Source organism: Paramisgurnus dabryanus, chromosome 7 (assembly GCF_030506205.2).
Source record: "Paramisgurnus dabryanus chromosome 7, PD_genome_1.1, whole genome shotgun sequence".
Lineage (NCBI taxonomy): Eukaryota > Metazoa > Chordata > Actinopteri > Cypriniformes > Cobitidae > Paramisgurnus > Paramisgurnus dabryanus.
The window spans coordinates 7,011,008-7,028,337 of NC_133343.1; the positions used below are offsets into that span (position 1 = coordinate 7,011,008).

Here is a 17,330-nt window from a genome sequence, read left to right on the forward strand (position 1 = left end):
GTGGTAAGATTGTGAATTGCTGACACAAATGAATGATGGCGCAAAATGGCGACTTCCATGTAAGGGGACCCACGGTGTATTTAGATAAAAATGGCTCATTATAAGGTAATAAAAACAATATAGTTCATATTGTAAGATCTTTATACACCACTGACAACATAGTTATGTATATAATATTGCATTTCTGTCAAGAGATCCTTTTACACAATGCACCTTTAATTTTGATATATGTTTTCAGAAAGCAAGACCTATGTTAGGTCAAGTTAATGTATTGATATAAAAATGTGTATATATTTGTACTGGAAACAAGACAAAAACACTAAGGAAGGAATTTTGAGTGTACCTTTAACATTGTTTAAGTGTTTTTGTGACCACCAAAAGAGAAAGATATTTTGAAGCTACTGCCTGTCTCTGTTTTTGCATACATGTGTTAATGCATTTCCATTTATGCGATTATATGTACAGGTGTTGGGTTGGATTCGTAACGGCGAGTCGATGCTCACGGCGAGCACAACCAACGCTGGTTCCCTGTCTGAGGCGGAACAACTTCAGAGAGAGCACGAACAATTTCAGCTCGCAATCGAGGTGCACACACACCTACACACACTCACACTTTCCTTAAAAGACTCCAAGGCAGCGCTCCAATGATGCTTTTCCTGTTAGATGGGCGTTGGTGTTAAACATCAAGCTGTGTACACCTACCGTATATGAAATGCATTTTTCTGCTAGCATCGAACAGATGATGCAAACATTGTCAGATTGGCGTCGCTTTACTGTAATCTATCATAAACAGAGGATGAATTGGTCGATTCATTATATCGCCCCCTTTGTCGCAAGCATCTTAAAATATGGAAAATGCTGAAGCAGTTACTCAAAGCAAATTTACGAGCAGTAAGAAATGCACACCAAGTTTTCATTCAGTAAAAAGCTGCTTATAATTCTCAACTAACAACAGGTGGTTTAAATCAAAGCATGTCGGTGTTGAATATAGGTGCCAACGTTTCTTTTGCAATGCGGGAAAAGAGACGGTATGTTTTATTAATTTACAACAGGGCTTGCTTGACATTTTTTCATTTACTCCCTGTTCCCAACAGCATCTCTCTTTCAGCATGAGTGCATCTTCTGACTGTGAACAGCGCATGCATAATGACTTATTTTGATTGTAATGTTCCTGTAGTTAAGTCATAATGTTCATCACCGCCTCATCAATCGGCCCCGGTAGAATGACACGATCAAACCAATATTGAAAACGCATTTACCACCGTGGTAACAACCTGACACATTTTGCGGTCAAATTCAAGCTCTGGTTTTCACACATAAATGTGCAAAATTGACAATTCTCCCTTTTTGGTAAATTTATAAGGCACATGCTTTAATAAAGACATCAGGCTGTGTTTCATCCTTGACGGTTTTGGCCTTGAACAGCAAGACGTTTAGCTGATCATCTTAATTGCTCTCCAGTAGAACCCTTCCTTGACCTTCCCTCATCTCCCGCGGTCCTTGTGTACTGACAGTTTACGAATTGAATTCGAGTACACCTCAAGAATTAAAACGAGCCACTTCTCAAAAGCTGGTCTCTTTCCGGTCTCCGCAGTCTCTCCTCCATGCCGACTCCCTTCAGCGTACCCATCAGAGCGCCCTGCAGCTCCAGCAGAGGGCGGAGCTGCTGTTGCAGGCCGGCCACTATGACCCGGATGCCGTACGAGCCTGCGCTGAAACCGTGGCCCTTCATTGGCAAACCCTCATGCTGAAGATGGAGGACCGATTAAAGCTGGTTAACGCCTCTGTGGCCTTCTACAAAACATCCGAGCAGGTGGGTTACAGGTGTTATACGAAAGATACCATTACTAGTGTCTAAGATTGTGGTCGATGATGTTAACTAGTGAAAAATGTATATATCGGCAATGTCACTCATGAAATGAATGGGAGAAGCCACTTGATAGTCAATATGGCGATTGTAGTCCCACCTTACAATTGAAAGAGCAAACCACCTTTTTGATAGAGCCATTGCCTGTTTTGTTTTTAAATAGAACTTACATTAAATAAACATTATATACCATTATATACAAACTATACCATTATTTTCAGATTTTTTTCTTTTCCCTATGCTTATTATTAGATTGTATTATATTTTAAATAGGGCTGTCAAAAGATTAATTGTGATTAATCGCATCCAAAATAAAAGGTTGTGTTTACATAGCATATATGTGTGTACTGTGTATAATTATTATTTATATATAAAACACACCCAATCATGTATATATAAAAAAAAAATGGTTATATTTATATATAATATAAATTATGTAAATGTATTAGGGCTGGGAAAAGATTAATCGCGATTAATCGCATACCAAATAAAAGTTATTTTTTTGCAAATTATATGTGTGTGTACTGTGTGTAATTATTGTGTATATTTTACCACACACACATACATATATTCATGTCAGATTTATATATAATGTATAAAATATAAAAAAAAACATATATATATATATATATATATATATATATATATATATATATATATATATATATATATATATATAGACCGTTTCAGCAGTAACAACATAAACAAGCGGTTGTCGCGGTCCGCACGTAACTTCCGGTAAGCTCCGCTAAGAATAAATAACAACAAAGTTCTTTAAACGTAGTTTATTTATATAACAAACAAAAAACAACACATAGATTATCTAGGAAACCAAAACATTTGTTATTTTCGAGAGGGCATTTGTTCAAGAGATCAGTTTAGCAACTAGTCAGACCATTAAAAAAAAAGAAACCGGAAGTAAAGTTCGGATCCAGACGTGTATCACATGCGTCCGATGAAACCGTCTATATATACATACACATATATATATATACACATGTAAATGTTTCTTAAATACATACATGAATGTGTGTGTATTTATATGTACATAATAATTACACACAGCACACACTCATATATTATGCCAAAAATCACTTTTATTTTTTATGCGATTAATCGCGATTAATCTTTTCCCAGCCCTAAAATGTGTATACAGTATTTAAATGCAAATTTTTCTTAAATATATATATGAATGTGTGTGTATTTTTATATTCATAATATTAACACACAGTACACACACATATATTAGGCCTGTTGCGACGCGTCAATGACGTCAGAAACTACAACAGAAACTAATCATTAGATTAATCGTCCAATTAGTCGTTAGATTAGTCGACTAATCGGAAAAATAGTTGACAGATTAATCGTTTAATAAATAGACGTTTACCCCAGCTCTAACATATATTATTATGTAAACACAAACGTTTATTTTGGATGTGATTTATCGCGATTAATCTTTTGACAGCCCTAATATTAAATGTTAGGATAATGTTAAATAAGAACTTTGATGCCACGTGACATTGTGTGTATGTAACCGTGTGTATGTGTGTGTGTGTGCTTTCCCCATGGCAGGTGTGTAATGTATTAGAGAGTCTGGAGCTGGAGTACAGGAGAGAAGAGGACTGGTGTGGAGGTCACGATAAACTGGGCTCAACTGCAGAGACGGACCATGTGACCCCGCTCATCGGCAAACACCTGGAGCAAAAAGAGGCTTTCCTTAAGGTACACACACATAGACATGCAAACACCCTCCTACCAGTTCTGACAAATCTTTCTTTTTAATACAAATGCACCTACAGCAAAATTTCCTATCACATTTGTGTCATTTTAAAGCGGCCACAAGATGACCATAAAAGACCATAAAACCCTTTAATTTTACAATATAGATTAACTGTAATGATCCCTTGACCTTATGTAAATTTAACATCAAAATGTTATGGTAATGATGTCACAACTATTATCACATTGTTGCCCTTCCACACTTATTAAACACAGTTGTCCAAATGTTTTGTTTTGTCGGGTTTCAGGCATGTACGTTAGCACGTCGTAATGCCGAGGTCTTTCTCAAATACATCCATCGAAATAACGTGAGCATGCCTGGGGTCGCCACCCACAATCGTGCCACTGAGTCCCAGGTCAAAGGTCAGTTCAGGATTTACAAGCACTATATTGTCTGTTTGTTTATGAATGTTCGTAATTGTTCATTGATTGTATCATACATGTTTTTAGCCATACTGAGTGAGCTGCTACAGAGAGAAAATCGTGTGCTGCATTTCTGGACTCTTAAAAAGAGACGTTTAGACCAGTGCCAACAGTATGTTCTGTTTGAACGACACGCCAAACAGGTGAGAGAGTGTGTTAAACTCATTTGTGATGCGTTCTGGGAAAACACGTCGGATGTCGCACTGGAATATTTTCAGGAAAATAAAAAAATAAGTTGTATGTACATTTTTGTTAATATTGGGTTTAAATTATTATTCTATATCTTATCTATCATCTTTAAAAACATCTAGGCAAAATTTACTTGTTAAGTGACGAGCTAAAAAAAGACTGCGTCTTTAAAGGAAAACGTCACCGTTTTTCAATATTTTACTATGTTTCTACCTCAACTTTATAAATAAAGGCGAATTAATACATACCTATCTTTTTTCAATGCATGCACTTCATCTTTGCACAGCACGTTGTGAATGTGTTAGCATTTAGCCTAGCCCTATTCATTCCTTAGGATCCAAAAAAGGAAGAATATAGAAGCCACCAAACACTTCCATGTTTTACCTTTTTAAAGAATGTTACATGAGTAGATAGTGCTGCAACCTAAGTGCTCTTCCGCCATACAATATATATTCTTATTTTTTATCCACTTAAAAAATCTCCACGTTTTATTTTGTGCCACCATACTTACTCGTGTAACTACTCATGTAACAGTCTTTAAATAGGGAAAACATGGAAGTGTTTGGTGGCTTCTAAATTCATCCCTGTTTGGATCCTAAGGAATGAATGGGGCTAGGCTAAATGCTAAAACATTCATGACGCGCTGTGCAAAGATGAAGTGCACACATTGAAAAAAGATAGGCATGTATTCATTTGTCGAAGTTGAGATAAGAACATAGTAAAATATTGAAAAACGGTGGTGTTTTCCTTTAAAGGGACACAAGGCAGCATTTTTATGTTAATAAATCATCTTCATAAGTCGGTATATGGTTAAATGACTCATTACATGACGAATGAAGACTCTCTCGCCCGCCCCTACCGTCTGTAGGAAGAATACCCCACTTGCAAGTTCGCTGTATCCGACCCGGTGTCCTTCAGTCTCGTATAGTCTTAGATATAGAACGCATTTACTCCCAGACACTAGGGGGAGCTATTAGAGAGATAATACTCAGACTTGCCTTGTGTGCCTTTAATGTTTAAAAACGCACCCGGACCATTTGAGGTGCAATACAGTCTCCCATAGCTTTTCTTCTCTTAACACTACAAATAAAGTTTACCTATCAAAAACCACATAGCCCCCTACCCATTTCGAATGAAAGTTGCACAAGGTTGTTTTATAATTTATAATCAGAGAAAAAAAAACATAAATTCTCCTGCTCGCGTTTATAAGAATGCAGACCATCAGACCATCCATTCAAAGTAATCTGGTCAGAAGTGGTCGAAGGTGGACAAAAGAGACGCATTTAAACACCAGGTGTAAACCTGAATGTGTCTTTTTCGCCCACCTGTGATCCGATCGATGAAAACGCATCTTAATACCAGGTATAAACAGCCCCTTGAAGACACCATTCACTTTTGAAGTTTACACCCCATTTAAACATCTCCATTCTTCAACTGTATTGTATAAACAAGCTCTTTTTTGTTTGAGATAAGTCCATTTTATGGTAAAAAAGTAAATGCTTGTCCAATGACAGAAGACGTGCATAAACACATGAAATCACTTTTCCATTTTTAAAACTATGTCTTTCATGCAGGCCATAGACTGGCTACAGGACACAGGGGAATATTTTCTATCCACACACACAACGCCTGGTGATACCAGCGAAAAAACTCAGGATCTACTGAAAGAGTATGAAGATTTCCGTGTTTCTGCTAAGGTAAAAACCTGGTACTGATAGTGCTGAATGGATAATTGGAAGGATAGATGCCTAGACAGACAATACATATGCAAATGGTTGTAAAGTCACAAATAAATGAATTGAAGTCAATAGGCGATCGAACAATATTTGTTAGCTCTGTTTAGCTATAGATGGAGGTTTGCTTTGTTGGTTTGCGTAGATAAATCTGCTACTCTTTTATCTTCCAGCAAACGCAGGAGAAAGTGAAGCTCTTGATCCAGCTGGCTGGTAGTCTGGTGGAAAAGGGGCATGTCCACGTGACAGAGCTCAAGAGATGGGTGTCCACGGTGGACAGGCGGTACCGAGACTTTTCCATGCGGATGGGTCAATACCGCTGTAACTTGGACCGCGCGCTGGGGCTGTGTTCTGAGGTGAGATTTTCTCATTCGTTGCCGTATGCTGTATGTTATGATAAAGACCCCATGGAATGAAAATTGGCCATATATGTTGTGTTGTGGTTTAGAGGCCAAAATGCATGCTAATGTTTTTCCAAAAGCTGACATATCCATTTAAAAAATTTTTTACTTTAATTTCTAAGGAAATTGACTTGTTACTTTTCACAAGATCGACTGCCCTTGTCAAGCTGTTAATCATGTCATTAATTGCTTTATTATTTTCATTAAATCGTGACCCTGGTCCACAAAACTAGTCATGGGGGTGAATTTTGAATTTTTTTAAAGGAAAACACCACCGTTTTTCAATATTTTGCTATGTTCTTATCTCAACTTAGACAAATTAATCCATACATATCTTTATTCAATGCGTGCACTTTATCTTTGCACAGCACATTGTAAATGTGTTAGCATTTAGCCTAGCCCCATTCATTCCTTAGGATCCAAACAGGGATGAATTTAGAAGCCACCAAACACTTCCATGTATTCCTTATTTAAAGACTGTTACATGAGTAGTTACACGAGTAAGTATGGTGGCACAAAATACATTTTTAAGTGGAAAAAAAGAGAACTATATTGCTCAAACTTCCATCAATATTACTGCGCCTGAGGTCAAAGTGCTGCAAACTAAGTGCTCTTCCGCCATACAATATAGTTCTAATTTTTATGTTTTATTTTGTGCCACCATACTTACTCGTGTAACTTCTCATGTAACAGTCTTTAAATAGGGAAAACATGGAAGTGTTTGGTGGCTTTTAAATCCATCCCTGTTTGGATCCTAAGGACTGAATGGGGCTAGGCTAAATGCTAACACATTAATGACGTGCTGTACAAAAATTTAGTGCATGCATTAAATAAAGATATGCATGGATTAACACGTCTACATTAAGGTAAGAACATAGTAAAATATTGAAAACGGTGGTGTTTTCCTTTAAAATTAGATTGAGATTTATACATACATAAATAGGTTTTTCATTGATTTATGGTTTCTTAGGATTGGGACAATATTTGGCCGAGATACAATTATTTGAAAATCTGTAATCTGAAGGTGCAAAAAAAAAATAATATTGAGGAAATTGCCTTTAAATTGGCCAAATGAATGTTAAACATAATTTTTTTTTAATTTTGACCCATACAATGGATTGTTGGCTATTGCTACAAATTTATCCATGCAACTTATGACTGGTTTTGTGGTCCAGGGTCACATTAAAAAACTTACAATGAACTTTTTCGTCCTTATCTTTTTTGAAATGATTGTTGACTTGTACACAAACACTTCTCAATCTGAAGGTTGCATCAACTCATTTCTTGCCCCATAAAAAAAATCTCACATAATTTCAGTACCCAGTTTCAGTGATGTTTTTATTCAAAGCATTTTACAGTATTTCCAAGCTATATGCCAAGTGCATGCATTTGCTGGGTATCGAACCCTTGACCTTGCCGTTGCTAGCATCCCTCTGTTGTTTGCAACAGGACCATAAAGACCTAGAGCTGGACATTATCCCGGCCAGCCTGACCCACACTGACCCAGAGGTCAATCTTAGTGACCCTGATCATGAAGAGGAAAATGAGGAAAAGAAGAAATCTGCCAGAAAAAAGGAGTAAGTGTGGATGCCTCTCAGAGCGACCGAACATCAAAGCATCGATAGCTTCTTCACAGACAACCCGGTTTAGTCTAAATGGTTTTCTGAAGAGTTAGCGTTGTGCAGTCTCAGACGTTCTTGGCATTCAAATGGCTAAATAGTGTTGGTGGTGTCTCTGTAGGTATATCATGGCTGAGCTGCTTCAGACGGAGAAGGCTTACGTGCGAGATCTACAGGAGTGTTTGGAGGTAAGTGCAAATTTGGCATCTACAAGAATCGATGACTTTCCGTTTAACATTGTAGAAATATTTTCTCATCCTTGGACCATTCCAGATGTATATACTTTATTCTTCAGTTGAACAAAACCAAATAATTATTAAAATGTCATGTTATCAAAGCCATGTGTAAAAAGTATTTTTGTTAAACGCACAGATCAGCGTGGCAAATTTAAATATGTAGGCACAACAAAAGCTTCCAGTCTCATTGGTTGTTGCGTTTGACAAAACACACATATGACAACTTCAATAGTCACAGGAAAAGTGAGAGAGAAGGAGATCCAGTTAGAGTCAACGTTATCGACTTGCTGCCATATTTGAATTTATCATGCTGACCCTTGGGTTCAGTCACTGAATAAGTTCAATATATTTCGCGTTTTATCTCACAAACATCATGTTTAGCTTTAGAAGACATTTCTTCATAACCCACTGGAGACATTTGGATTACTTTAATAATAGGTGTGTTTGGTTTTTAGAGCTTCACCATGTTGAGCAGCATATAAGATGAGAACATGACTGCATTTTAATATAAAAATGAAGAAAGTCATTTACATCTGGGATAGGGTTGGACGATAAATTGCACGCGGTTGTCCTGCATCTCGTCAGTAAAGCCGGTTCCTTGATTAGTAATAAATCGGCATCAGCTGCTTTCAGATGGAGCGGCGGATTTATCGTTCAGCCCTATTCTGGGATGGCATAAGGGTGAGTAAATAATGGGCTCATTTTCATATTTGAGAAAACTTTTAATTTAAAGAAATTTACATTTATGCATTTGGCAGATGCTTTTATCCAAAGCAACTTATACATACTTATAAAAAGGTATACATACTGTATGGGGCACAACCTAATGCTTTTTGACTTTGGCTCTATTATTAAAAAAATATTTAAGTTACATGAATAATTTTTTTACACAATCAACACACACGTCTCTGCTACAAATGAACACTTAAAGTTTGTTTGTGGGACCTACCGTTATCGTACAATTACACCGAAAGTGACAGGAGTGCAAACGTTACAACTTACCCCATAGGTGGGGTTTATTGTAACAAACAGAGGGTTTGTTGTAACACCTTCTAGAAAATTTAGTTTAAACACAAATAACAAATTCTGTCTATATACTAAAGGTGGATATTGTTTATATATCTGCCTATAATAGATAGATATCCACACATTCATCCATCCATGATCCTTCATCTATCCATCCTTGTATTATGCATCAATGCATATAAATAGATTTTTTAGAAAGGGTTGCACAATTAAGACAAAAAAATCATAATTGTGAGTTATTTAAAGAATAGTATTTACTAAGTTTTTATTTCATTATCATTGTATACTGGAGGCTTAGTTGTAACACTGTGTTATAATTTACTAGGAGTTGCTGACATGTTTTGAAATAGTGTGATGTTTTAGGTAACAAGACAGTGATTAAATAATATAAGGTTGGGTTTGGTGACTTACACACCCAACTCAGAAATCGAAAAAAAATTAAGATGAAGAAATGTACTTTTATGCCTCCAAAACTTTGTTTAACTCTTTCACCGCCAGCGTTTTTAAAAAAAGTTGCCAGCCAGCGCCAGCGTTTTTCATGATTTTCACAAAAGTTTAATGTCTTCCAGAAAATGTTCTTCTTCAAATATATAAACATACAATATACCAAATGAAAGAACAGACCCTCTGCTTTCAAAAAAAAAAAAAAAAAACGTTTCATCCTACCTTCAGTAGTTCTTTTGCAATCAGCTTTTGAATATGGGTAGGTTTCTGCAAAAACACCACATTTTGAGCAAAAAGCAGAGATAATTCCATTTTTGTGACGGACTTTTCTTAGAGATCCCATTCAGAGCGATCTTTAAAACAGACACGGACATGCAGCAGCTTGCCATAGAGCAATACTTCCGGGTTTAAAAAGTTGCGTAACCTAGTGGATAATAGCGGTATTGCGGAAAGACGGAAAAACTCGTCATTGGCGTGGAAGCGTTTTCTCGTCAATGGCAGGGAAAGAGTTAATATCTTAACGAAAACATATCAAAACTTTTTACAAATTCACAGGAGATCATCTTGTGACAGTCAGAGAAAATGACCAAAAGCACAGATTGCTCGGCCCTGCAGAAATAATATGTAAAGTAGCTGCATTACAACTAACCCCGCATTAGTTTGTGCCCCGCTCAACCCTATGTGTGTTCCCTGGGTTCGAACCCTTGACCCTTTGCGCAGCTAACGCAATGCTCTGGAGCACAAAGACAAATCTGGTGTATTCATTGAAATACTTAAATAGATAATAAATAGATTTGAAATGTGCAAGAGTGTAAAACAACTTTCTTATTTTTGTGTGAACTATTCAGGTATGGTTAACCAAAAATCTAAATTGTGTAATTTTTCTGTATAAATTCCTTTGTTCTGCTGACCCCCCCCCCCCCCAAAAAAAGATATTCTGAATTATGTTTGTAACTAAGCATATCTGGGGCACCATTGACTTCCATTAAAAATAATACTAAGGAAGTCAATGGTGCCCCAGACATTTTTCACAGTATCTTTATTTGTGTTCAGCATAGGAATTTATACAGGTTTGGAACAACTTGAGGGTAAGTAAATGAAGCCAGAATTGTAATTTTTCAGTAAACTAACCTTTCTTGTGAATGTATACACAGACATTTCTATGGGAAATGACGAGTGGGGCGGAGATCCCACCTGGAATCGCCAACAAAGAGCATGTGATCTTTGGAAACATTCAGGAGATTTACGAGTTCCATAACAAGTATGTTTTAAGTCTTTTAAGCATGCTCGACTTTTAGGTTTAGGTGCCGTAGTTGACCGTTAAGTTTAGATGTCACTTTGATGGCTTGTAAAGCTGTTATTGTGATGGACTGTAAATGTGCAAGTAATTTGTTACTTGCTGCTATTACTGATCAAGGTTAGGGTTCTTTTTTTATGAATATTGTGCATAATTTATTTCACACCATTCGTGCTACAGACATAAATGAAAATCAAATCATCTTGCAACGGTTGGGTAAACATCTAGTTATTTTGCTCTTGTTAATTGTTTGCCATTGAATTGTATTGCAGCGTTTTTCTGAAAGAGCTGGAGAACTACGAGCAGCTTCCAGAAGACGTGGGTCATTGTTTCGTCACCTGGGTGAGATGAAGCATCACATTTGTAGCTCATAAAACAAGATCTTTGTTTAGCGAACATATTGTGGTTGTAGTTTGGAAAGTCGTAATCATTTAACTCCATATGAATATTTAAAAACCACTGCGTGCTGCGAGGTTGTACAGATGGGATATTGGCCTAGACTGCATTATGATGATCATTATAGTTAAACTTAAAAGCTCTGAATATGTATTTATATTTACTGTATGACCAACTCACTACAAACAGTGAATGTGTTTTTATTTGTCTCCGTCTGTAAGGCTGATAAATTCCACATGTACGTCACCTACTGCAAAAACAAACCCGACTCCAGTCAGCTGATTCAGGGTCAGGCCGGGAGGTTCTTTGATGTAAGTTGGTTCTCTTTTATCTCCCGTTTGTGCCGTTGAGGTCTGAGTATACAGGGGGCGCTAAAGAGCTGCAGTCATCCATCTGAATCAATAAAACCTAATCACAGATCATAAATAACAAGGTCATGGGAGAGTTAAAAAAAAAACTAAGTTGAGGTTTAAAATTAATCAAATTTGTTTTATTTGTAATTATCTGAATTGTTTTCATTTTATAAAGACCCTGCTAAAAACAACCCAATTAGTTAGTAAGCTTGTTAGGTAGGGCTGCACAATATCGAAGGAAATTGACATTGTGATTATTTTGTTTTTCTGGGTTGTATATTGCCATATACGTGAAAAGCTCTTTTTGAGAGGAATTCACTTCTGCCTTGCATTTTTTGTTTAGCTCTGAGATGGCAACTTGAAATAAACACTTGGCATTCTTGTCAAGTGACTAGATCGTGCCATGTCTTTTGCAAGGTGAAAAGTTACCTGTGATTTCTCTCAGCTATTTAAAAACTTTTTTTAAAGGTTTAAAAGGTTTTCTGCATGTGACTAACTAACTTCAAAAAGAACATTTAGGAACCTTTATTTTAATAGTGTGTAGTTGAGCTCATTAAACTCACTGTAAACCTCATTTATATTTATAGCATTGTTGAGATTTTCCACTGTTTCACACAGGAAATCCAGCGGAGACATGGACTGGCCAATTCAATCTCATCGTACCTGATTAAACCCGTCCAGAGAATCACCAAATACCAGCTTCTGTTAAAGGTGCTCCTGTTTGCTTTTACCTCTTCACACTGTGATATAACCACAGGGTTTTAAAACTCCGTGTAAAGTCATTTCAGGGACTTGTTAAGTTTATTTAACAAAGTTCTGGAGGGGCATGGTCATGTAATCCAACCAATCATTACGAAGAGGTCTCTATATATAGCCGTCCCTCACCTCTGTCCCGTTAACATCCCTCCTCCCCATCGCCTCACTTTCTGCTGGCATACCTATCCCAGTTAAAGAGGGGGAGTACTCGGGATGAAATTCCGAGCTCGGAGCCCTCCCCTCGGACAGGACACCAAATATGCTTTATTATCATATTACCTTATCGATTACATCTTAATGCGAACTTGTGTAACACATTATAAAAGTTTTAGGAAAGTTTTGCTGAAACACATAACACGTTGTGAACTACGTAGTACTAAATTGTGGAGTTACACCGTTAAACAGTTTCTGATATTGGGCGGGGCTAAAACGGTGGCTTGATGATGCACTGGAGCCACCGAGCATGGCCCCACCCCTAACACAATCGCTAGCATTGCGGTATTTGAAAGTTTGGAGCAAAGGCAGCTTTCCCGCGAGTGGGCGTGGTTTCTGTGCTGACAGCGGACACGCCCCCAGCGCCTGAGAGCAGAAAACCTTATTTTATTTACTTGCCGTTATTTATCATTCAAATATGGCTGGGTGGTTAATAACACATTTTTTTGATGTGGTGTCACAAACTTAGAACACATTTATACATATCACTTTACATGGACTTTAAATATTTGTCCCAGTCTGTAAAAATCTGTTTCTTTAGACTACCGTTTTCTGCATATAATGTAAAGAACATTCTGTAAAAATCTAACTTTGATATTTTTTATATTATTGACTGAATAAGGTCACGTCAAAGATCGAAACCAAACTTTGATGCTCCTAATCTCATATTTTAGCTTGGATTTCAAAGACTGAGTCGCATATTTACTAGACTAAACGGGTGTGTTTGTGTATCTTGTGTTGGTGCACGTGTGTTTTTGTGAACAGGAGTTGCTAACATGCTGTGAGGAAGGAAAGGGAGAAATAAAGGAGGGTTTGGAGGTGATGCTCAGCGTGCCCAAGCGCGCTAATGACGCCATGCATGTCAGCATGCTGGAGGGTGAGTGATAATTACAGCATATGTGTTACAAACACATCTGTATACGGGTTAAAAAAAATGTTTTTTTTTTCGTTTTGCAATTATATGAGACAGAGAGCAATGAAAATAGCTTTTTTTCAGCATGTGACTGACGAATTTTTTTTAAGCAGATGGGTTTAATGAATTCTGTCACAACTGTTTGCGTTCACATCATTACATGAGCTGTGTTATTATTTAACATAAAGTGACAGATCTTTATCAACATTTGGAAACAGTGTAGTGATGATGTTCATGCTTAATTTATTAAATGTACCTTCACTTTTTTAGACTGTAAAATACTGTTAACACTGAAGGGGGTGCTAAAGGAGCAATACAATTTTAACATTTAAAAAATTAAATTACAATTTTCAAGAAGTAAATTTATTTAATATTTTTATTTGATGTTTTTTATTACATTTTTCCATGTGATATATGAATGTACAACTTTTTTTTAACTAAAATGTGTATTTGGTACAGTATGTCCTCCTTTACTGTAATAAGCACACTTCAGTTAAAATTCAATTTTGTTGTCTTGCATTTTTGTATATACAGTATATCTATGTACAAGCAAGCTATACTGTTTCTGACATTTATTATTATAATTTGACCATGATATCTTTCACTTCCACTGCAAAAAGGAACAACATAATCTGTTACAAAAAAATTTGGATTGTATTTTGGATTGAATAATAAGTGAATTACATTATTGTTGTTGCTCCTCATGTTTGACTAGATCTTAAATTACCCCATTTTGTCGGTTGTTTATGTATGGTTTCATTTGTGTGATGTGTTTATGGTTTCAGGTTTTGATGAGAACCTTGCAGTACAGGGTGAGCTCATCCTTCAGGACACCTTCCAGGTATGGGATCCCAAATCCCTGATCCGAAAGGGCCGCGATCGACACCTCTTCCTCTTCGAGATCTCGCTCGTCTTCAGTAAAGAGATGAAAGACTCGTCTGGACGCACTAAATATGTTTACAAGAACAAGCTGCTGGTAAAATCCGAGCCGTGAAATGAGATGTTTTGCGTCTCAGAGGTATTTTCATTAAAATGTAATTAGTAAATATAAATGTGTTTCGACAGACATCAGAATTGGGCGTCACCGAACACATTGAAGGGGATCCGTGTAAATTCGCTCTGTGGGCTGGACGTACACCAACATCTGACAACAAAACAGTGCTAAAGGTAACATGCTTGTGTGTGTGTGTCTGTGTCTATCAGATTATATAATGCAATTGATTAAAATAAATTCTTAATTAAAATAAAATAAAAATTAAGTAAATACTTGTAAAATAAAAAATGTAATTATATAATGCAGTTGATGAAAAAAAAAACTTTATTTAAATTAAATCATAAAAATGTATACAAATAGTTTTAAAATAAAGAATCTAAATAACTACTTAAAAAAAATATATTTTTTTGTTTATTCTGCATGCCATATGACCATTACACACTACAATATATAAGAAAACTAAAAACTTGTGCAAAATGGACAGATATGTTTTATGTGCCAATAAAAGTTAATTTCCAGATGAAGGTCCAATAACAGGCATAACAACAATAACTATGTAGAAATACTATTAATAAAAAAACTTTAAAACGTCTGAAAAATAAATGTTTTTAAGTTAAACATGCAAATATGTTATTAAATATTTATTTAAAATATCAGGGGGTTCTTTAGGTAAATAATTTAGGTCAAGGGGGTTTCGGCTGACAAAACACTGAATTGATTTGTATTGTATTAATTTTGTAGTGTATTATTTATCTATTTCAAAAAAAGAAGAAGAAACCCGAAATTAAAGGGATAGTTCCCCCAAAAATAAAAATTTTGTCATTATTTACTCACTTTCATGTTGTTACAAACCTGCATTAATTTCTTTATTCTGATGAACATGAAGAAAGATATTTTAAAAATGTTTGTGACCAAACCGTTCGTCGGGACCCCATTTACTTCCATAGTATTCTTTTTTCCTACTATGGAAGTGAATGAGGTCCACAAATGGTTTGGTTACAAACATTTCTCGAAATATCTTCCTTTGTGTTCATCAGAATAAAATAATTTTTGCAGGTTTGTAACAACATGAAAGTGAGTAAATGACGACAGAATTTTCATTTTTGGGTGAACTATCGCTTTAACAATTAAAATTACTTCAGTTTGTAAAGTAAATTCCTCTTCCTTCTCTCTCTCTCTCTCTCTCTCTCTCTCTCTCTCTCTCTCTCTCTCTCTCCTCTCTCTCTCTCTCTCTCTCTCTCTCTCTCTCTCTCTCTCTCTCTCTCTCTCTCTCTCTCTCTCATCTCTCTCTCTCTCTCTCTCTCTCTCCTCTCTCTCTCTCTCTCTCTCTCTCTCTCTCTCTCTCTCTCTCTCTCTCTCTCTCTCTCTCTCTCTCTCTCTCTCTCTCTCTCTCTCTCTCTCTCTCTCTCTCTCTCTCTCTCTCTCTTCTCTCCGCTTCATGCCTCTGCTTCTGCTTCCCTAAAGGCCTCCAGTATAGAAGTGAAACAGGAGTGGATTCGTAACATCAGGGAGGTGATTCAGGAAAGAACCGTTCACCTGAAGGGGGCGCTAAAGGAGCCAATACATCCTCCCAAAACACCAGCCAGACAGCGCAGCATCAGCAAGAGGTGTGCCTCTATTCCTACAAAATACAGATTTGTGTTTTTCTTTCACAATTTTTTCCTTTGTAATTTTTATTGACAGATTTAATACACCATGTACCCCCATATCCCTTTGCTGCCAAGTCATCTTGTATTTTTTGAATGTGATCATAAATGAGGTTTGTGACCTGTGTGCGATCATACAGGGGAAACCACTGAGGATGCAGACAGTCAGGGTGATGCCAGCAGCCAGCCGGACACGATCTCCATCGCTTCCCGCACCTCCCAGAATACTGTGGACAGTGATAAGGTAGAACAGCATTATAATGACCAGCATGTTCCAGCTGAGATTTGCCATAAAGAGGGTAAAAATTTGAGCTCGAAACTCCCAAAAGATTAAGGGTTTTATCTATTTTTATCATTTTACCAAGTTGAAAATTATGGACCAAAACTGAATTGAAAATTCTGGATGCAAAAACTGAAACCGAAAATGACTTTTTGTATGATTGTGTTAAATATTACACTTTTTAATGTCATTCATTTAGTGAATCTGAGTTGGACTACAAACCAGTAAAATAAACTTTTTTTTAAAGTAACACACTATTATTGGATAAAAAAACAAACAAAAAAAGAAATATTCTTTTATTTAGCCCTATCCAAAAGAATTAAATGTAACAGATTTTTATCTAAGTGATGTAGGCCTAACGTTCAAGAAAAACTATTATATACAAAACATTAGTAAAGAAATGCAGCAGCCTTCTTAACTATGTTTTTTTAAGTTTCACAATAATTTTAATAAAAACAACAGGCAGCATGACAGTGATCCTCTGTTTTTGCTTCTGTCAACGGGCTTGAAATGGGCTTCAGTGACATCATCACCTGCCGCATAACAGTCCAGTTACTGAAAACTGTGCACTTCATCAGTTACTAACAGATGCGATCAACAAATAACACATATATTTGATAGCTTGTTGCATTTCAGAAGAGGACTTAAACTTGACGTGCAAGTCAAAGCGACACATTAAAGCATGTTCACAAGCAGTGGAGCATCAAACAAAAGTTGGGTGTCAATTTAAGTATTTTCAAAATGCTGTTACGATCGTGCATTGCT

The 17,330-nt window shown here is 36.5% G+C and overlaps 1 protein-coding gene across 1 annotated transcript in view; it reads left to right on the plus strand.

The window, feature by feature from the left end:
- kalrnb (kalirin RhoGEF kinase b) overlaps window positions 1–17,330 on the plus strand; it is a 136,999-nt gene that overhangs the window by 78,790 nt on the left and 40,879 nt on the right. The window contains exons 16-33 of the mRNA XM_065293678.1: window positions 466–585; window positions 1,595–1,813; window positions 3,440–3,589; window positions 3,895–4,009; window positions 4,097–4,212; window positions 5,833–5,955; window positions 6,165–6,347; window positions 7,842–7,969; window positions 8,133–8,199; window positions 10,872–10,978; window positions 11,287–11,356; window positions 11,632–11,721; window positions 12,382–12,474; window positions 13,498–13,609; window positions 14,431–14,621; window positions 14,711–14,812; window positions 16,104–16,248; window positions 16,426–16,529. Coding sequence (XP_065149750.1) covers window positions 466–585; window positions 1,595–1,813; window positions 3,440–3,589; window positions 3,895–4,009; window positions 4,097–4,212; window positions 5,833–5,955; window positions 6,165–6,347; window positions 7,842–7,969; window positions 8,133–8,199; window positions 10,872–10,978; window positions 11,287–11,356; window positions 11,632–11,721; window positions 12,382–12,474; window positions 13,498–13,609; window positions 14,431–14,621; window positions 14,711–14,812; window positions 16,104–16,248; window positions 16,426–16,529 — 2,235 coding nt within the window. The remainder of the gene's footprint in view (window positions 1–465; window positions 586–1,594; window positions 1,814–3,439; window positions 3,590–3,894; window positions 4,010–4,096; window positions 4,213–5,832; window positions 5,956–6,164; window positions 6,348–7,841; window positions 7,970–8,132; window positions 8,200–10,871; window positions 10,979–11,286; window positions 11,357–11,631; window positions 11,722–12,381; window positions 12,475–13,497; window positions 13,610–14,430; window positions 14,622–14,710; window positions 14,813–16,103; window positions 16,249–16,425; window positions 16,530–17,330) is intronic.